At 34.8% G+C, this 23,211-nt stretch overlaps 1 protein-coding gene and 1 long non-coding RNA gene across 10 annotated transcripts in view; both read right to left on the reverse strand.

The window, feature by feature from the left end:
* Nucleotides 1-9,880, reverse strand: part of LOC147833685 (uncharacterized) — a 291,750-nt gene extending 281,870 nt beyond the window's left edge. For all 8 annotated transcript variants that reach the window (XR_015509535.1, XR_015509537.1, XR_015509539.1 and 5 more), the window contains exon 1: nt 9,749-9,880. This is a non-coding gene — a long non-coding RNA (uncharacterized LOC147833685). The remainder of the gene's footprint in view (nt 1-9,748) is intronic.
* A 2,162-nt stretch (nt 9,881-12,042) lies between these two features.
* The window catches only part of rpa1 (replication protein A1), a 40,649-nt gene continuing 29,480 nt past the window's right edge, over nt 12,043-23,211 (reverse strand). Inside the window, exons 14-17 of one of the 2 annotated variants that reach the window (XR_015508369.1) lie at nt 22,254-22,430; nt 19,461-19,647; nt 19,123-19,297; nt 12,043-12,641 (exon numbers count right to left, since the gene is read on the reverse strand). Coding sequence is in view for 1 of the 2 variants with exons in the window: in NM_199811.2 (NP_956105.2) it covers nt 12,537-12,641; nt 19,123-19,209; nt 19,540-19,647; nt 22,254-22,430 (477 nt within the window). In the remaining variant the exon portion in view is untranslated. The remainder of the gene's footprint in view (nt 12,642-19,122; nt 19,298-19,460; nt 19,648-22,253; nt 22,431-23,211) is intronic. The other variant, NM_199811.2, reaches the window with a different exon arrangement.

Here is a 23,211-nt window from a genome sequence, read left to right on the forward strand (position 1 = left end):
ACAATATATTATTTCAGCATCGATATCGCAACGTGATTATTCACAATAGTCACACTGTATGTATATATAATGTTGAGTCTGGATTATTATTGATCATTTTGAAAGTGTTTTTTGAGGCCAGTAAGTGTGGAGAATTTGAATAGGTCTGGGCGATTTAGAATTATTAAATATTTTAACTCGATTACGAATAATGAACGATTAGTTTATTTATTCATTTATTTTATGTCTTTGCACTTTCAGTTCACTCGCATTTTGCACAGTAAAAATGTGCACATATGCAAATGAAAGATTTTTGAATAAATGGTTGCATTACTTGACTTTAAAATAATTAAAGGAAACACACACCATCTATGATTATTCATTGAACATCAACGTTGAACAACTGAAACTAAAACACATGTTGCCTAAAACCAAGAGTCACTTTTTTCTTATAAAGATCTTGCACTTTTGGAAACAAAACAAATCAAATATTTTATGTTATTTCATATTAAAAGTAGAAAATAAGCAGTATCTTTTCAAAATAAAATAGCTTTTGTATATTCTGTAAATATTTTCAAATACTTGCCTTAGGCATTGAGTTTCTTTGTGAGTATTTGTTTTTTTTCTGAACGCTACCTTAGAAGTAATTCAAACTTGTTTATTGAGAGGCGGGAAACGGCGAACATGCAATAACTTACTAATAATAATACAAGGTAAACACAAAGCAAAAGTTTTCATATGGAGCTCCTCCACAAGACTCGACAATTGTAAACACTCGCTAAAACAGGCTTGCACCTCTCTCTCTGCCCCGCCCATACTAGTCAACAATCACAAACCAACCAATCACAGAGCTTGCGATATGAATCATTTCAACATTCAGTAATTTTTTTTTAAGGGGTCTCGACACAAAAGAATAAACAGAGCGGGGTCATGTGACTCACGGTAGGGAAAGCAATAAAATAAAATAAATTAAAAAAAAGATCAACCAGGAAAAATCTGATTGATTATAGACTGTGAATGTCGATATCAATTGCTTTGATTAATCACTAAGCCCTAGTTTTAAAAGCATTGAGGCCTTTGAAATTGTACCATTTGTAACTTTGACAAATTAATAACAACAAATTTTATTGAATTGTTTATAAAACGAAGTCTATGAAGTTTTATTTTACATTTGATTAGTTAATTACTGTATACACTTTGACTCCTCTGAAAACAATAAAACTGTGTTTTATTGTTTGTATTTTTTTTTTCTTTATTGAACTTGACCCTTGTAGATTGTTTATTATTGTTTTTTTGCACTTCTATACAGAAACATCCCAATCAATCTAAAATTGTAAATTCTTTCCAACTGGTTATTCAATTCATTTAGTGAAATTGTTTTAATATCGCAATATACGCTGCAAAAAAAAAAAAAAAAAAATATTTCAATATAAATTATTATAGTCACTTATATCATGCAGATCTACTAAGTTTTTACTTTTCTGAAGAAGCTGCAGAAATGTCAGATATAATAGATTAATATTATAATTATAATTGTAAATATTTGAAATAATAATTCTATTCATGTTTTATATTATTATTTTAAGGTACCTATAAGGTCATATTTCTTCTTTTTTCCTATGTAATTTGTCATTGAGCAATTCCGTGCAAATTTCAAAGTTTATCAAAATATTGAAACCTTTTCTATGTTTCTTGTGTAGGCTTTTATCTAACACTACTGTAAAAATACTCAAAAACGTCTCTGTTAATATTTTACTACTGATTTACTTACTCTCACATCCATTCCTGAGATACGTCACATCCATAACAAAGCTTTTTCCTCATAAAAGCTAAAATCTTAAATAAAATAAAAATCAATCATGTTTGTTCTATGGTTAGCCAACTTTTTTTCTGATGATTAGAATTGTTTCTTTCGAGTTGAGCAGTTTAATTCACAGAATTTCAACAAAGTATGTCTTGTACTGTAAACTTGCAAACTTTTTTTTTCGCTACATCTACAACGTATGCTAATTTTCCTTATTTAAAACCTATAAATTGTTTACAGATTGATATTTTTATGATCCCACAACTTTTGGGAAACATAAACTGATGTTTCATTATAATGTTAACATATACAGTACTTACTTTGTCTGAGAATTTCTTTGAAAATTTTACTGCAAATGTCACATCCACAATGCTGGAATTGCTCTTTTCAGCTTAGTCCCTTCATTAATCTTGGCTCGCCACAGTGGAATGAACCGCCAACTAACCAAGCAAGTTTTACGCAGCGGATGCCCTTCCAGCCACAACCCATCACTGGGAAACATCCATACACACTTATACAGACAATTTAGCTTACCTAATTCACCTATACCAACCGTTTTTGGACCTGTGGGGAAAACCGGAACACCCGGAGGAAACCCATGTGAACACAGGGAGAACATGCAAACTCCCCACAGAAAAGCCAACTGACCCAGCTGAGGCTCAAACCAGCAACCTTCTTGCTGTGAAGCGAACGTGCTGCGAAATGCGCCACTGTGCTGCCCTGCTCTATAATATATTAAAATGTATTTAACGTGTGCACCATCATATATTTATGTACTGTAAAAAGCATAGATAAGAGTAAACAATTCATTTTATTTATTTGTTTTTAATTAATAATTTCGCTAATGTGCCTTTTACGTGCTTTTTTTTTTAAAAATAAATTCTATATAAACTATACTATATAAAAACTGAATCATTTACATATAAATGTCAGTTAAACTAATAATTGCATTAACACTTAATCTTTTTATATTGAGGTACTAATGTGCAGTGCTTTAACTGTAAATTTGTCAATTCAGGTTTTACATTGCACATATTTACACAAATGTTAAGAGCTAGAGAAAGACAAACCATTCTTTCTTTTTTTTATTTATTTAAAATGATTGTTTTAGGTTTGAGTTCATTTTAAAGTATCTTAAAGCACAATCATCATAATTGCTTTCACAAAGGCACAAACTGATAAGCACTATATGATTAAGCCAGTAAATTATTTGTACAAAAATAAAGCAGAGTTTGTGTGAGATTTGCAAATGCGACTGGCAACTGAATTTTTAATAAGAAGAAACACAAACTCAGTAATAAAGTTATTGGATTTGGACAGAATATACAGCACATCATACGGAAATGTTCACAATATTGACTAAAGTGAAGTCAATATCACATAAAAAAGATAAATTAAACCATAGTTTAAATGTTGTTCTTGATAGCCAGGAGCACAAACTTACAAGTGCAGGCTTGCATTGCCTGGACCTGCCCTGAGGCCCAAACAACATACAAATCACTCACTACGTCACTATTTCTCACAAAAACTAAGCCACATTAGTTCAAACCTTCAAGTGATGCTAAATGTGCTCTTTAATCTCACTTTACCTCTATTCGTGGTGCTTTTCAACACAAATTTAACTCAATTTAAATCATCATGCCCCTTTTTATAAGATGTTATATAAATCTCTGGTGCCCCAAAATGTTTCAGCGCAAAATACTACATTTATTTTGTCAAATTTCCCTTATTCAGGTGTGAGTATAAGCACATTTTTTGTGGGGCTTTTAAAATGCAAATTTGCTGAAGCTTTACATGTTATGCCATGTCCACAGGTACATGGGTATTTTTTAAAATGGGGTTTTCCCTGTTTTTGTTTTTAAAAATAAATGAATAAATCTCCACATGGCAATGCAAAAACACACTTTGATGCATGTTAAAGGCATGCCAAACCAACAGGGGATGATAATGACACGTATGGTGGGTTCACATCAAAGAGAAAGTATTTGCACAAGTAAATGATCAATGCAAACGTGTGAACAGAGATAGATTACCGTCCTGCGGTCAAACAACACGAAATATGCCACGCGTTTGCACTTTGCAGCCAATGTGTAATTGTTAAATTGTTTAAATGACAATAATTAAAGTAAGTACTCGTAAGATCAAAATATTGTGTTCTTTGTTAGAGTACTTGGATTGCGATATTATATTGTCAATCTGGCATTATATAATTAGTGGCCTAAAATATAATATCAATATATAAATTATCAATATAATAATATATTTTGGTGCAATATATCTTATAGACAAACTGCTAAACCACGTAGAAAAAAAGTGTGGCAGGAATCACCTGTAGAGGACTGAAGCCTTCTATGTTAAAATTGCAATCTGACAAGTGGAAGTGGTTAAAACTTCTCAATATTTATGTAGGTGTTGTAGAGTGATCAGTGGTGGATTTAGGCATAGGCAATATGGCCGATCACCCAGGGCGGCATCTTGCTGGGGGCGGCAAGGGAAGTCGATGAAAAAAAAAAAGGGTATCGGCACACAGCGAGTTTTGCAAGTCGACAAAACAAAAGTTTATGTAATATGATTATGATGTTACTTTCAATAAGCATGGCTATAAAGCAGAAAGAAGGATTCTCGGCCATGCAGAAAGATTCTCGCCCATGAGTCGGGCCTAAGACCACAGATAATTCTAGAAAACATATTTATTTTTTGTATTCTATAGAATTGTCATAATTAAAATTCATGCTAATTAATTCTTAAGTGATCTTAACATATCACTTAAGTTGTTAAATTGTTTTCCATTTTTTATTTAGAATAATAATTGTATATTGTAATAATATACTGAATAATGATAAATAGAAATAAACTGTTATATTTATTGAAAAATAAATATAATAGGATGTGGCGGGTGTATGGGGTGGGTCTTTCGGTTGACTTTTTAGCAAGACACTCATTACTCAATTGTGCTCACTCAATTGGCTAGTAAGACGGCAGTCGTGCATTTGCTCTGGGCTGGGGCAAATTAAATAATACAAATATATTTCATATTGCAGATTAGCTAATCGCAACGTTTCAAATTGCGATTAATCACACAGCCCTAGTTGATAGGTGAACAAGTGGGGACCATATTATAACATAATTGTATTTTTTTATGATATCTCCCCTAATGATAAGGCCCAAACACACATCAGGATGACTATAAATATAACAATAATATATTTGCATCCACAAATTTGTGCATTACTTGTAACCAGCAGATGCCCTCACTCCGCTACTACATCCAACCAGTGAATCCAGCTTGTGGCATATATTCATTCTAATCAAACAGTGAATTTAACCTTTGCTAACAAAAACACAAACTATTTTTCCCAATATTGTCAAAGAAGAGAACACAAAGATACCAAAACTAGCATGGAATACCTGATGTAGATGTACTTTCATTTTTATACTTCAATTTGCGAGCCTTGCTTGCACAACTTTTGATATTTTTATCATTAATTCTCAATGACATAACCAATTGTTTCCAAGATAGTTATTATCTTAAATAGGATTTGAAATGAGGGCTTAAAATCATTCAGTGCGCTTCCCAACAATGCCATCTGTAGCTTTTAAATTGCATGAGCCCTTTATATTTTAACAGATTCTTACTGGCTGTCAGGGTTTTGTTTATTAGCTGAAAAAAAAAATCCTTCTGAAGGTGATCCCAACGATATTGTTTTCCATACATGTTTATTGTTGATAGCTGTGATCTGAACCCTGTCGATGCTTTACATTCAGAACGATGCCTTTAAGAATACATCACAGTTCAGCAAGACTGACAAATACAAAAAGTTGTTCTAGTATTCACAGATTCATCAGCCACACCTTATAACACCACTAAATCACGGCAAGATAGGAGGACTAAATGAAGGATGTGCCAAGGTGAGGTGACAAAGAAAGAAGACAAGGATAAAAGGAAAACAGACTGTTGGCCTTCACACATAACAAAGCACCTCTGATGTGAACAGTGTGCGGGAACTGTGTTTGTAGTTGTGATTGTGTTTGTGTTGTGTTGTGTGTATGCTGCCAGGGGATTTCATCAGAGGAAGCTATTATCAGACAGCTATAGGCCAAAAAAAAGCAGTTTTAAGAGGAGCTGGGGCTTTTATAAAGATGTCTTCTGGCTGAAAAAGAGGATTTAGTATTCGGCAGATGCAATGGAAAAGAAGAACAACAGTCTCACAGTCTCAAAGCCCAGAGAAACAAACTTCAAGAGACAAACCATGACAGATGGTCTTCAAATATATCTTCCGACAATGTAGGTGCAAAACAGTGGCCGAGCTTAGACTTCAACACTTTGTAAGGAAGTATGGAGGAAATGTTTTTAAACTTCATACTGTGGGGCAGTTGAATGCCTAATTTCGGTTGGTTGATGAAGGTTAGGGTGTGCAGTTATTTTCAAGGACTTGAGGTGCAATAGCAGAAGGTAAGGAGATTTTGACTACACTTCAGTTCCAGCAAAAGACTGCAAATCACAGATACATTAAGTAAATAAATAAAAACAATAGGATATATATGAACTTTTCCATGATTTTTGCAGCCCTCTCATACAAATGTAACAAAAGCACATTGTGTTCTTGAATCAGATTTTGCTATAAATAGACATTGGTGTCAAAGAAAATTGAGAGGAGAGCCACCCAGATATATGTAATTAACAATTGAGGTAAAGTTGGTTTTATTTTCACACATTCTGACTTTCTCCTTAATAATATAACTTCAGAAATGTATTCTTTGCGAATTCTAAATGGTGAAATCACATTAGTAACCAAGACTATCAAAATACAACATTGTTCACACACCCTTAGTCTTATACTCTTAAGCCCCTTTCACACATACGGACCTTTCCGGAAAATTGCCGGCAATTTTCCGGAAAGGTTGTATGTGTGAACAGGTCCTTTTTGAAAATACCGGTAAATTCGTTCTGGCTATTTTCCGGAAAGAGAAGTTGTAAGATTACCGGCAATTTGCCGGAATGCTGCGCTGTGTGAATGCAGAAGGAAGATTCCCGTAATAAGCGCGTGCACGTCTAGAACGTGCTGATGTGAGACGTCTGCTTTAGCCAATCACAACAGTCAGACGCATTCACGTCCGCGCGGTTTGTGAGAATAAAAGCCTTTGAATATTTTTCCAGACACATTTAGCTGCTAGAAGTTAGTCAGATCACGTTTATATGTTCTTCTTAATGCCAACTGTGTAAATAATCATCGATGAGATGCTTATGATAAGCCGTTGTTTGTTTACCTTCAAGCTTTGCGTGTGCCCATGAAACAGCCTGTGAGCGCCTGCACACGCACATATTATGAACATTTCACATATTGTTCACAATATTGATCATCCACAGAGTTTGTAATTTAGTCAAATGTTTACAAACACAAGCGCAGCCGTTTAAAGCTCATTTGTGGTGAATGATGTCAGAATTTACCGGTATTTTGGAATGGATGTGTGAATGCTCTTTTCCGGAAAATTTCCGTAACGTCCTCACCTGTGTGAACAGCGCTTTTTTAAATATACCGGTAAAGTCGTTCCGGAAATTTTTCAGATATTTACCGGTATCACTGTGTGAAAGGGGCTTTAGGGCCTACTCACACTATGCCATCCGTACCGTGCCCAGGCCCGTTTCCCGGATCGTTTGAGAAGTGTGAGTGCGCTGAATCGGGCTCAAGCACGGTTCACTTGGCCGGCCCTGGCCCGGTTGGAAGAGGTGTGCCTGAGCGCGGTACACTTGGGCTTTGGCGCGGTACGCTTGTGTGTGAGCGCGAAACGCGCCAAAGCCCGAAACCGAAAGCGAGACATGACTTTTAAGGGACTTTTTGATATGGATTTATTAATCATTCTTACTGTTCAGTGATCGCAAACTGCCGTAGTTTATTAAAGACGAGAACTCCTCACAGCACGCCAGCTGCGCGCCTTCAGCAGATCTCCTCATTCCTGCAGCACGAGAGCATTATGATTGTTTATGAGCGCCAAAAGTGGCGGATCTGTTCAGTAAAATATCTGACTGTGTGTCCCCGCATCCCTAAGGACTGTTTGGCGAAATATTTGACTGCATGTCACTGCATAACAAACGACTGAAAGGATATAACTAGAGAAATCTTCACTGTGCTGCTAAATGAGAGCGTATGGCAAGCCGTTTTAACATTTAAACCTTGTTCTGACTATCCATAAATATATTTAGAGATATAATTATGTATTTTGACAAGTCATTATTATAATTCGACTTGTCAGAATGACAATTAGAGATATCTGCAATTACAATTGTACTAGTACGAAATCAGATTGGAGATATCTGCAAATATATTATGACTAGTCATATTCCTCCATTGACTTCCATTGAAAAATATTTGCAGATATCTCTAAATGAGTTTTGACTCGTCAAAAATCCAATTCAAGATTTCTACAACTGTAATTCGACTATTAGTAAATTAATTAGAGATATCTTCAAATATATTTGTAAATATCTCTAAATATTACGAATTAAAGACATCTCCAAATGTATGACTAGTAAAAACTCAGTTAGAGATATCTCTAATTACAATTGTGCCGAGTCAAAACTCATTTAGATATCTGCAAATATTTTTCAATGGAAGTCAATGGAGGAATATGACTAGTCATAATATATTTGCAGATATCTCCAATCTGATTTCGTACTAGTACATTTGCAATTGTAGATATCTCTAATTGTTATTCTGACTAGTCAAATTATAATTATGACTAGTCAAAATATAATTAGAGATATCTCTAAATATATTTATGGAGTCAGAACAAAGATTTAAATGCTAAAAAGGCTTGCCATAGAGAGCGCTTCTGAACAGCGCAGCAGCGATGACGTAAGCGTGCCGTGGCCCGGTATGGTGTGAGCGCGGGCCGTCGGGGGAGACGGGAGGGGGGACAAGCGTGCTTTGGCCCGGTTCGAGGCAACTGTACCTAGTGTGAGTACGGCCTAAGTCTCAATTCTCTGTTACTAACTCTAATATGCCATTTTACAATAAGAAACTTTATACACTAGAGCAGTTTATGAACAAAACTTGACAAAAGTCTTGTAACAGCATGTTTTCCAAATTTTCATTCATTTTGACCTAAAGCTTTTTAGAATGCAGCTTAAAATGGAGTAGTACCCTACAAGACTACGTGATTTGATCTTTGAATAGCCTGGTAAATTCACCACGTTTTTTCGACAGGCTTATAAATGGGGAAATATTTCTTATTTTTCCCTTCCAAAGTGTAACTAAAAGATATGTGTGAATCAGAAAAAAACAAAAAAAAAAACTTTAATATTTGCATGTTCCCATATGTCTTTGCTTTGTGTAGATTTTTAACTTAGTACTTTAAGTGGCAGCTAGTCATAAAATGTAATTTTAATGCCCATCAGGGTACATTCAGTTTTTAAATATTAGCACGTTCCCAATAAAAAAAATGACTTAGGTTAATGGAAGCTAAATAAAAGAGGAAAAAAGTAAGATATCTGGATAAAAAAAAGCACTAGAGTGATGAACACATTGATTCCCTTTTGTTGTGTAGCACTTCAACCGGGATTGAAAGCTGTGCCAGGGATGCCTTAGGATGACACATTCTCCATTGCCTTAATTTTTTTTTTTACATTAAAATATTTGTTTACAGAAGATGCAAGAAATGCAGTTTAAAATACATGAAAAATAAAAATACATAAATATTTTATTTAGAAGAGAACAGCTAATTAAATAATTCCCTTTTGTTGTGTTGCACTTCAAAGGCCAGTCCTTTCTTACAGAAAGTTAATCTGATGAGGGAACAAAATACCAGTGCCAGCTGAACAGAACAATGCAGCACAGAAATAAATAAATAAAAAAAATAAAAAAAACATCGCAAATACCCAATTTAATGCCTTTCGTTTCCACCTACCAACGCAGGTCTCGTGTGAGTAACCTACTTCCGAGAAAACGTGTCAGGTGTTTAACTTACCTGTTGAGAAGGAACTTTGCAAGCTTGCCTTTTCCACTGAAACCTAAAAGATTCCATCAAACTCCACAATTCCGTAAAACCAGTTAACAGTTTCTGTATAGTTTAATAGGCCTATATCAGTCTCCACATTTTGGCTTGCACTAAACCAGGCTGCACCAATTAAAACATCGGCAACCGTAGCCACGCCTCATTCTCTTTGCTATTGGCTGCATTAAGGTTTTTAAATACAGATTGACAGCCAGATAGGACATCCCAGTGACTAAAAAAAGTATAATTTCATTACGTTTGATGGCACATATACACGAAATGCACTGCTTTTATTTATTATTGATATGTGAAGACACTTTTTCAGTATTACAATGCATCTAATGTATATGCCTACACTATAGCTTTAATAAAATTTAAAATGCAAAAGGCGAAAAACTTTTTGACATATACTTCAAATCCATGCAATTTACTGACTACTTAAAGTAGTTCTATAGAAAGACTTCTTGAGGTGGATAAATCACGGAAATGATACAATATGTGCTGTAGCTTTATTGCCGCTTCATATTATTTAAGGTGATGAAATTTCTCTTACAGTGCAGAAGAGAATTTTAGACCACTCCTTTTTTTTTATTTGCTAACAAGGAATCTGTGCAACGTCAACCGATAATGAAATATGATTGAAAATATTTTACTTGCATAAGAAATCCTCAAAAATGTGACTCTTGTCTATTTTCCTGTGAAACTTCACTCAAAGGTAAATGTGATTTCAGCTTTATGATAGTAGCCCAATTTATGAAGTTGAAAAAAAAAAAAAAAAAAACTAGGGATGAGCTAATCAAATCACATGACATGATAAAGTCACATCACATGACCCCGCTCATGTACAAGACATGTTGTAAAAATGAATCTGCTAAACTGAAAAATGTTTAGCATTTTGCAGCCACATCTGATCTCTGATTAATTAGGACAATGGACCCATGAGCCATACTCTGCACTACATGCCTTGAGATGGCACATTTTCAATTACATTAAAATAATTTTTTACAATAAAATATTTGTTTACAGAAGATGCAAAAAATGCAGTTTAAAATATTATTTACATGATATATAAGAGTTATTTTATTTAGAAGAAAACAGCTTATTTTCCACTTTTAATATGAAAAACATTGAAATGATAACTGTCAAATACGCAAACTTGATCTAATCCTGCCAGTTGAAAGTAAGTTTGTGATCTTGACCGGACATTGACCAAACCACATCAGTTTGCACCACCTTCTGGGTAAAATTGACAATTAAATTCTATCAATTGAAATCATACAGAATTTATCAAATGACTTTTGAACAGTTTTGTCTATTTTCATAAGACTGGTCTTGTTAGATTCCTTGGATCATACAGAGAACATTGATATAATTTAATGTTGATTTAGTTTGAAAATCTGTTGTTTTAAACTCTCCATAGATTGTTAGCCCAATTTCCACCAGATTGGGTTCAGACCATGCTGCCAAAAAGGAATAGAATTTTCCAGTTGCTCTGTAGCTTCTTGCCATGCTTGTTTATGATGTGGCCACTAGGCTGCTTGGCCCCGATAATTGCTGCTTGCAGCTATATATATTATCAAGTTTTCAAAAGTGCAAATTATTTACTTGCACTATTTTATAAGAAAAAAGTGACTGTTAGCTTTAGGAAATGTTTGAAAATAGCATTTGATTGACAAAATAATAAATAAAATATATTTTAAATGCTTACCTTTGGCTTTGCACGTGTCTGCCAGGTGACCATACAAAAGAAGCTTTATAGTTTGACTTGAAGTAGCGGTCACTCAGTGCAGACCATTGTAGGTTCTGTAAAGCCATGTGGCCTTTTTTCCCCAAATAATTTTTATGGCCTACTTAACACTTAATCATATTATTACTCCAGTAAGCTTGTAGCAAGAATGACAAGTATCGTATGTTTATTGCTGTAACATACATTTTAGCAGAATTAATGGCACACATTGTAATTAAATCACTCATTGGCAACATATTGACCCTATTTTAAGTCCTATAAAAATGTTCAATAAATAATCATGGATAGCATGTTTCCTTCTAATATTTTAAAATTAAGCAATGCAACCATTCAAAAATCTCTCACTAGTAATATGTGAGCATATTTACTGTCCAAAACTTGTCAGTGAACAATGAGGGCAAAAAAGTCAAAATAAATCGCTCATTAATCGTAATAGAGTTAAAATTTTAAATTAATCGAGATTTTGATTTTAGGCCAACTGAATCCAGCCCTAAATAGAACCAGTAATACAGACAAGTAGTGACTAAAGAACACAAAAAGCTTTATTACTTATACAACAGAATTGGCAGACACATACAATGTATATCTATATAAATACAGTGTGTACCTGGTAAGCACATTGAGTGTGAATGGGCTTATCAAAATTTTACAGGCTTAGGCCAGGCATTCTTACGTGTACTTTTCTCTAGCCAACCAAAGGCCACAAAAGCTGGTCGCTGAATGTACACTCATCTACAACGCTCAAATCTAGTCCTCTACAATTCTTCCTTCACTTTATCAAAAATACCCTCTCCAATTAGCCAACCCTGGGGACAAAAGTGCAAGCCAATCTGATCTTGCAGCACTTGTGAAAACAAAGCGATTAATTTAGTGAAATTACTGGCCAAACTCAAAATGGGGTAAGAAAAAGAGTCACAAAAACTAAAGAAAAGCAAAAAAATAATAATATGTACGACACTGTAAGAAACTCCACAATGGCTGAGAGATTAGTTCTGTGTGACCACGTCAGTCCTTCTACTGTGCAGCCAACTTCCTTATGTTGATGATCAGCCGTTTGCTGTATTCTCGGTGGTCCACAGGCTTGGCGTCCACCACTGTCACTTTAATGCGCGATTCATCCTGTGAAGACAAAACAAAAGGGATTACAATTCACGTCTCTCCAAGTTTTCCAACTCATCCAAAAAGCACTTATAAAGGTCTCCTAAGGGAGCAAATGACTGAGATTGTTTGAAAATGGAGTGTTGCTGTTTTTACACACAAACAGGTTACAAGAATTTTCAGTTGAAGAAAATGGAAAGGCGATGATATAGGAAGCAAAGAAATGAGAAAAAAGGAAATAACCTGTAAATAGACTACACTCACAATCTCAGAAAAATGATTAGCATCTTCTAACGACCCCTGTGAAAACTCCTAACGCTATTAGTTTAACCTAAAAATCTATTTAGCCACAACTGCAGCCATTATAGGTCTTTAAAAGTAATGCTGCCTCAGAGAAAGAGAGGGAAGATGAAATGTAAATCTGCCATACATTAATAGACTTTATTAAAATCATTCTCCAAGTCCCAAAGGACACAAAAACAATCAAATCAAGTGAAACTGCATAAGCAGCACTTATAAGAATTCATGTTCTAGCACTGCAGAACAAGGTTCACAACAATCATAATTGCTTCACGCAGATGATAGATGGGGACCAAAACTATTTCACAATCTAAAAGTAATTGTATTTTTCGATTTGAGCACTGGACTGATCATAAACTGAAATGTTTTATGAAAACACTTCTGCTTTGTCTCTTTTCTATCACACATTTAAAGGCCTCCACAAAATTAAAAAGTGTCAACAGACAACAATCAGCATGCTGAGCTCTAATGAGAACGATGAACATCAAACTAATAGCAAATTAGTGCATGCCTTTTTAATTCACATGAAACTAGACCGTTTGTTTCAATGTACTTGCATCTTGCTAACAACATGAGTATAATTACGCTGGAAAACATATTTTAAAGTGGAACCAAAAGCTTCAGTCTGGATTAATGCAGAAAGAGTGCATGTGGGTTCACTGGTTTTATTTAGTAATTGCATGAAGTGTGTTATGAGCACAGAAAAGTTTCGCACACCCACAGGATACCCAACATGCATGAACATAAATTTGTTCTGACGTTTGGTTTATTCTTAAAAACAAGGCTAATTTTCATAGCAAATGTTTCAGTAATGTCTCAATTATATACACATTTACTATATAGTGTTCCTTTTTTTAAAAATTGAAGATAACACCCTTATATCCCAAACTCCACCACACAACAGAGGAGTGAATTTTTAAAAATTGTTGTGTGAAATATCAATAACTTTCAAAACTTTAGACTGAGACTGTAAGGGGGTACAAGATTAGGTAGTTCTCGAGAGCTCCCCCTGGAAAAGGAGGAAAGGTGGAGTTAGGATGGATGGGGGGATTCTTTAAAAACGAAGATATGGGAGTAATGTTAGTCGGTCTATTTATAGTGAGTTTAGAATGATCCGATTGGTTTACTAATTATTACAGATGAGAGACCAGCTGTGATCAATCATCTCATGTGCTCCTCTTGAAACAAGTTTGTGAAAGTTCACTTAGTTTCAACTGTTGATTTGAACGGCTCTACTTGAAAAGATTTTAAAAATTTAGATTGATTGGGATGATCAAGTCTTTTTCTATGCAGTGCATCTGTATAAAACATAATAAATTACAAGCACACTGTATATAAATACGGTCAGGAAAGTCTAACAGTATAAGTACAGAAATTGAACAATCAACCGTAAAACAACATGGTCAAGATCATTATATATTTTCTTTTAGTAATATTAAAAATATATTTTTCTTTAATCAACAATCTAATCCTGCGATGCGACTATTGCAGATACAAACATTGCAATAACTACATATTGTTCAGCCTTATTTTTCAACTCGCATCACATCCATCTCATATTAACTGAGGGTCTGAAGTACCTGTCATATTTGATCAGGACAAATATTAAGACAGAAATTATATTTGATAATAATTTTCCATACAATATTAATAGATATGCCGATTAGATGTGAATTATAAACATATTCTATCCTTAATGAAAATACAAACAAGTATTGATGAAATCTGCATTTTATACATCTACAGAACAAGTAAGTGTCATACTCAGTTCCTGGAAGGCCGCAGCTCTGCACGGTTTAGTTCCAACTCTAATTAAACACACCTGATCAAATTAATTGAGTGCTTTAGTTTGGTTTTCATACCTACAGGTGTGTTTAAGCTGGCCTGGAACTAAACTCTGCAGGACTACAACCCTCCAGGAATTGAGTTTGACACCCCTGATTTACAGCCAGAACCAGAAGTTCATATAAGGATTTCCTTTAGAGCCATGTCTTATTACACATATAAGACTCACTGTGGATTTCTATGAGAGGGTACTCTCTGGTGTGGGGTATGAATTAAATAGATAGGGTATATGCACAGCTAGTGTTGAATCTTCCCATTCTAATAAACTTGTGGTGAACGGTTAATGTGACTTTTTTTCCATTTTATACGGTTCCTTTTACAGCATCGATGTTAATGTAATTAAAATATAATCAGTTAAATAGACTTTGGCATTCATTTAGTTGCTCAGGCGTAAAATGACATGCATGTTTAAGATTAGTCAAGATTAGCAGGCTAGGACAGCAGCTCCATTTAATATACTGGGGGTAAAATAAATGTTCATATTTTAAAGACATGGCAGAAAAAAATGTAATGCAGTGCTTCTTGTACAATCTGAGACCCACTTTATATTGGAAATCACTCAGCCAGTGGAGAATGTTGATTTATAAAGAAAGCGCTAGATCCAGATTACTGACATATCAAATGTCCATCCACATACACCGTATTGATATTCACAGTTTAACAATCCAGTATGACACTTGATTTAAATGTGTAATGTGCCGGGGTGCACATATCCAGTAAACAGGTGTGTAAAAATATTGACCAGATAAGCACCAGAGAAGCGTTTGTGTATGTTGTTGTTGGCATTTTGGAATCTCCTTAGCCTACTTAAGTTACTTGCAATAATTTGCCAAAGCATAATTGGTAAGATTATTACAAAAACATTGAAATGTGTGTTGTTAGAAGTGTAAAATAATCCGTTTGTTTTTGCCATTTATATTTTTTGTCTTCCAAATAGCAATTACAGTAGGTTTTGAATTTAGATTGCAGTATCTCAGATGTAATTCAACTAGATGTGAATCAAATGGCATGGGACACAGTAAAAAGCCCTGAGCAACTATACCATGCTAGTGTCTGGGAGAAAGAATGTAAAATAAAGTTGGTCTTTATAATGTGTATGGACGGAGTTGCAGTCAACGTTGGAGTTTAAAATAGTGTGGTTACCATATTACTTCAGATGGGGGCAGTTGAGATCAGTCAAACTTGGGTGTGAGCCAGACAATCAAACCAAATGTGAAAGCACCTCGAATCACCCAATTGTGCATGCAAATCACATATTTAAAATACAAGCTCATGTTTAGTTTTCAAAGACATAAAAATGTCTTATGAAAATATATGCATATGCAACCTATAACTCAAGAAACATTTGAACAAGTATTATTGGTTGTGTTGTGTAAGAACAGAGCAACATCTACAAGTACTAAAGTACTTCAAGAACAGGCTCAAAAAAAGTTGTGCACCCCTGGTAATCTGTCATTTTCCCTTCTAAATATCATGGTCTTCTTGACCAAAACCCGATTATCGCAACCGCCCTAATAATGGCCATGACAATAAATGTCGCTTTTTTTATAACAATTATTGTCAAAATAATCTTCACACTATATTTCAGCAGTGTATTGCAACGCTCATATTTCCAACAATTTTACAGGTTTAAAAAAAACAAAAAAACAATTATGTGATTATTTTCCCTGGTCAGGTTAATAACACTGAGGAGGGTTTAACTCTAGCTCTTGTATGCCTTTATCAGGAGAAACTGCAAATTCCAATAAGATCCTCATTTTCCTTCACCTAAGCTAAAGGTGACCTTCACAAATGCTGACTGTAGCCTTGTATTTTGATTTCATTACCTGAACATGCAATTTAACGATCTCCACCAATGTGATGGCTGGGAATTTGGATACTGATACAGCATTTCAGATGCATACTAATTTCCCTGAAGAATAATAAATTGCATTACGCAGAGACTGACTGCAGCACTGATATGAGCCAAACACGATTACAGAAATAAGATAGACAATTTAAGGCTATAAATTTGTGAAGCTAATATCAGATGAAGCTAAACTTGAGTTGACTTGAATTTTGAGAAACAACATATGAATCTCAACTCTGATAATCAGAAGAAAAAAAGGTGATGAATGAGGAAAATAGTCCACAGGGTATTAAGATGCTCAGGTCTTATGCACTGGGTTTGAGAGCAGGTGTGTTGGAGAAAGGCAAAAAGACTAAGTGATGTTCTGAACATCAAGATGCTAAACAATACAAACATATTCACTATTCACAGCTAATCGGTCAATTCATATTTATTTCTATAGCGCTTTTACAATGTCAGAGCAGCTTAACATTGAAGTTCTAGTCAATTGAAACTGTGTTAGTCCAGTTTGCAGAGTTGAAGTGCAGTTTAGTTCAGTTCAGTTCAGTGTGGTTTAAGTTTCACTGCTGAAAGTCCAAACACTGAAGAGCAAGTCCATCGATGCGAAGGAATGCGCAGAATGAAGAAATCGAGACAGTACCGGACTTCATATTCCAAGATTATCCGAAATAGGGACATTACACCTGAAATCAAGAGACGGTTATCCCTTGGATGGAATGTAATGGTGAGCATGAATGCCATCTAGAAAAGGATATCAGCACTGCAAATAAAGCAAAGCTAGTCACCGCGACCGTTTTTCCTATAGCAACCTATGGCTGCGAGACCTGGACAATCAAGAAAACAAACAAAAGAAAGATCGATGCCTTCGAGTTGCGATGCAGGAGGAGACTGTTGTGCATCCCGTGAACAGCGATAATCACCAACAAAGAAGTCCTAAGGTGCATCAAGCCAAAGACCTCGCTGGAAGCCAACATTACCAAACAGAAATTATCCTTATGTCATGCGTAGCAATTCATTCGAGAAGGAAGTCATGCTGGAAATGGTCAGTGGAAATAAGATGAAAAGCCGCCCAAGAACTCGTTGGATTGATACTGTCAAATGTAATACCAACATGAACATGCAGGAACTCAAAGAAGCGGTGATAAATAGAACTGTGTAGAGGGGAATGATCCATAGAATGACCAAAAATTGACCTTAATCGAACGGATAATTGATTGTTTGGACTTACAGCAGTGAAAGTTAAATCAATGCGGTTGTAACATGGCTCTCTTGTAGCATGTCATATGGAAAACGAACAAGACAGTGAGGTTTTCATCAATGGCAATGTGGTGGATGGGATGGCGGAAATGCTGTCTATTTCCAAAAGTCATAATGTCAAAAAGACTTTTTACCCCCACCTTTTCTTTGTCATTTTAACAAACTATATTTGGGCTTGAAACTTTTTTTTTTTCAATGAATTAAGATACATAAATTTTACATTTATTTGATGGTAAATACAGTACAAATATTTTCTAAAACGTAGTATTGTGAAATGTAACAATCTAAACGTACCCATTTTCTTTTCTAATAAATTTAAAACATAATTATTCCCTCTGTATTCACTGTAATCATGGTTCTGACTCGTTGTCCAAAGCCAAATATAACCACATTTCAGGTGCATTTTCAAAATTCTCCACTACTTTACAAGTATGGAAAATTAGATTGTATTTACAGCCATCTCACCCTGCAGTCCAACACCGGTTACTCACTGAAGCTAAGCAGCGCTGAGCCTGGTCAGTACCTAGATGGGAAAAACTAGGTTGCTGTTGTAAGTGGTGTCGGTAAGATCAGCGAGGGCACTAAGCCTGCCATTTGTGCGAGTCCTAAAGCCCCAGTAAAGCGAAGGGGACACTATACTGTCAGTGAGAGCCTTCTTTCGCATGAGACATTAATCGGAGGTCCTGAATTTCTGTGGTCATTAAAAACTCCATGGCACTTCTTGTAAAGAGTAGGGGTGTAACCCCGGTTTCCTGGCTAAATTCTCATCCATCGGCCCCTACCCAGCATGGTCCCCCCAATCACCCTGTATATATAAACACTATATATAAACACATATTACTTAAAGTATGTAAATAAAGTAAACCTCTATGTCATCTTTCATCTTAAAAGTTTATTTACTTTAATTTCATGCATTATTCACTTAAGAAGTGGTAATCCCCATGCACTTTTTATTTTATGCAAGATTTATTTTACTTAAATAGTTTATTATTATTAGTACGTACTTAAAAAAAGACCACAAAAACAGCACAATTAAATTAAGTAGTTTCAAGCACTTTATCCAAAATCTAAGGACTTATCAAACCTTGAAAACACTAAATTAAAATTCAAGCATTTCCAAGGATATCTGTACAAACCCTTTGTAATACATTTATTTGGTGCATTTGTATTTTAAATAATCAAACCGTAATCATTAAGACAACCAGCAGTACCACTTTGCTGTCTTTTTTTTTTTTTTTTTTGAAAACTTACATTGTAGGTCTCCAGCTTCACTCGGTTCCGGAAGACAAAGGTATTGAAGTTTGCATGCTGAAAGACCTCATCAAATGCAGCTTCATTCTGTAAACCAAAAGCAAGGCAATATTATAAGAGGGTTACAAATGAGACATTGTGAAATTACATTATGTTTGTCTCTTAATATAGACCACTCCATGAGAGACTGAATGAGCCTCTGAAGAGTAAGACCTTGTTAAAAATCCTTGGGCTTTGAAAGCACATTTCATAAACGCCACAAAAAGGACTCCAATTCATTCACAACGTGCTACTTCTCGGAGCATCTTTGTAATACACGGGCAAATCCTCGAGGCCACACTTTCATGTAGTACACAGATAGAAAAAGCACGGGGGAAAATAAACAAAGGTTGTGAAGCAGACAAAGTAGAAACTCACTGTGTCCTTTAGTTGGCCAAGATAACTAGAATTTTGGCCCAGAAGAGTCTCGGCAGTGTCTTGAAAGCAAGTCACCCACTGGTTGTCTCCAAAATCAGCAATGTTGGCCTGACAGAGAATGAAATGAAAATGTATGAAAAACACTTTTTTTTTTTTTACTTTTTTTATACATTAAAAATAAAACAAATTTGTAAAACTTTTACAGAACAGAACATTCAGTGACAGCAGCGGTTATTAAGAGACAAAAAAAAAATGACAGCAGCGGCAGATGTAAATAAAATAAAAAAATGACAAAAAAAAAAAAAAAAAAAAAAAAAAAAAACATACAATATTTTCAGTTTCAAAGGAGCTAGAAATACTATGTCCTATTCAGATACAACGTAACAGGTGCCCATCTTTGTTTAAAAATATCCAGTTTTAGTTGAAGTTGAGCAGTCATATACTCCATTCTATATATACATTCAAGTTTTTCTATCCACTGTAGGCATTGTTGGAGGATGTGGCTTCATCCAATTTATTGTTATGGTCTTTCTTGCACAGTAAAAGTACATGTAGTATATATCTCTGGTTTTTATTATATATATCCTGGTGTATCCCTTTAAGCAAGAAAAACAGGGGAGTAAAAGGTAGATCTATCTGCATAATTTTCATTATCTCAATCTTTCCCTCTTGTCAAAATGCAAGTATCTTCGGACATTCCCAAAATAATTGTGTGTGATTACCCACATTCCCGCAACCCCTCCGGCATTCCTCTGACTGTGGTTGGTTGGTCAATTTTTTCCTCAAAAGTTCAGATTTCCATTTTGCTTTAATTTGAAGGGTGTAATCTGTTGAATCCAGAATTAGGCTATTATATCTCTATGATATGTGTCTTTTATGTAATCCTTTTAGTTTTTTTATATCAATAAAATACTGTGCCACATTAGTTGGGACTTTTTGAATATTTCTTTTTCTTTATAATTTGTAATATAGCTTCTTAATTGTAAGTATCGAAAAAAAAAAAGAAGAAAAAAAAAATCGCTTGACGACAACATAAATTTGTCTTTAAGATAAGAAAATGAGTACACAGTGTCATTACACTTTATGTTCAAGTCACGTCTAACATAATTGTTCTTTGGTTGAATTTTTAGGTTTTTCTCCATGATTTTAAAGCAGCATCCTCCCAAATGTCCAAAAATATCTGACCATGACTTGTATAACCTGCTATACCATCGTTTTGATACCTTGATCTTGTATGTTGGAAACCATAAAACATATGGTTTCCAATTTACTCAAATCAGATTCAGGCCTTGTTCATGTGGAAATATATATCTAATATGAATAGGATCTGTGCCCTCGTATCTGCAGTGTAAGCAGGTAGATCAGATGTTCACCTGCGAATGTGAGTCGCATGTCATTAAACTATAGCGAATGAAATGCAAAAATCACGCTATGGATATGACAATAAAATCCCTACTGGTTTGAACAGCAAAACAACTTGTCAAAAAGGAAAAAAAATTAAACTCTGCAAACAGATTAAATACAATAATGGAGAAAAATAGCACTCTTTTGTTATCAGCTTTCAGTCAGTGCATGTTCGTTTTTTCTGCTCATTGCACCTTTGGCTTGTGCCCCATGTAAATGCAGACAATCGCATAGGGGTCACTTTCAAAAGATGTAAGGTGCAGGTCATCCAAAAAAAAAAAAAAAAAAAAAAAAAAAAAAAAAAAAAAAAAAAAAAAAAAAAACACATCGGAGTGTCACAAAATCGGAATCAACCATCACCTAGGGCCATAAATACTTGCAACATAAAATAAAGTTTTGCAAGCGAAAAATAAAGTATTGAGCAAAAAAAACGAATAAAAAAGAAAAAAAAAGGGAAAAATAATGCAAATTTAAAAAAAAATTTAATTAATTAATTAAATTGAGAAATAAAAAGGAATTTTCCAAACAAAAATAAAGAGCTGCAAATAAAAATCAGGGGCAAAAAAAATGTAATATTTAAATTTTCTTAAAATATATACATATTGATTATATACATAGTTGATTCAAAGCACAGAAAGACATAAAAAACACAATACTCCAGCCTGGGGTGAAGTTACTGAAGTGAACAATAATTTGAGACAAATAAAATGCAGCTTAATAGAAAACTATGTGCATGGTAATCTCCACAGCCTCCTCAGTCTTGGCTGGGTGCCATAGAAAGAGTAGCAGTGCTGGTAAGCATCCACTAACAGAACACAATGTTAAGGATGTGATGCATCGTGGTACTTCTTGTTCTGTGTGTGACCACAGCAATGTACTGTGTGGAATAAAAAAAAAATATGTATCATGTCTGGAGGCTGAAGCTAAATTAAATCAAAACTTAGTAAAAACATAAATCTATTATTTTAAAAACATTTTGTCCGCAGACAAGCAACAAGGATGTATTGGCTTTATTTGCCCATTCCTGGAATTTGAGATGCAGCTTTAAATACAAAAAGAAGCAATTAATGAAACACAGCCTTGGCTGATTTACAGCAAAGCCGAAACGAAGAGGCCTTAAACGAACAATGTATTTAGAGCATAAATAAATAAAATAAGCAAAATTAAACTCATTTTAGGAATGATTATTTTCTGAAAGCAAAAAAGGATGGCAGAGATATTTATTTTAGGATAACCAGAGAACATGCGACTTCAGAAGCTTGATGTGTTATTTTAGAAAGGGCAGAAAAATCCAACAGCAAGCCCCTTACCGAGAGCATGAGACGATATTTGAAGTCAGGGAACTCTTTGTCGCATTTCTCACAGCGGAACATGCCATTCTGCTGGTCCACCACCTTCTTATTGCAGTCTTTACTGGGACAGGCCTGATACAAGCAGTTCTCTTTGCGGATGTAGACTATGGTTGCGATGCAAGAGAAATAATCAGCCTGGAAAGAGAAGAGAGTTTGAGTCACAAAAAATACTTGATTTCAAAGCTTAAAAGGACACACTATATCCACAATACACACTGTAACTGATCATAGTAAAAACACAGTAACAGAATGCAGTACAATACATCCTAAAAACCACTTCTATCTTTTAAGTTCTTATGAGGTAACTGCAGAACCTACATAGCATGATGTATAGAGTTTAAAAAAAGAAAAATTAAATGCAGCCTGCTTGCAAAATGGGCCAAGCAGAGAGGCAAACAAATGTGCCTATATTCATTTAAGTGAGATATGCAAAGCAGAGAATATGCATACACATAATAAGGGCTTTTGAACGGGGCTGGAGGCAGAAGAGAAAGAGAAGCCCTAGAGCACCTGGAGGGGAGGTCAAAGGCTCTGCGCTAAATGTATGCAGAAGAGACAATGGGAGGACAGGAAGTTCACGGCAAATGTGGTTGGAGATGAAAAGGGAGACACAGTGGTAGCAGGATTTTATTTTGAGCGGCTGGCACTTTCACTGCATACAGTACACACTGGTGTCCTAGTGACTATTCTGAAAGCCTTTAGGAGGCATGAACGCTAGGGCTGTACAATTCTAAAATGAGAATTCCAATTTGTTTTGCTTAAAATCAAGATCACAATTTTCTCAGGATTCTGTAGATGTCAAATAAGTGTTAATATGAGGAGGCGATCATTATTATAAAATATTATTGTTATTTCTCAAACATGGTAAAACAACAATAATAATTAATGTGTCAGTCTACTGTTGATTAAAACGCTT

Source organism: Danio rerio, chromosome 15 (genome assembly GCF_052040795.2).
Source record: "Danio rerio strain M-AB ecotype USA chromosome 15, GRCz13ab, whole genome shotgun sequence".
NCBI classification, from domain to species: Eukaryota; Metazoa; Chordata; class Actinopteri; order Cypriniformes; family Danionidae; genus Danio; species Danio rerio.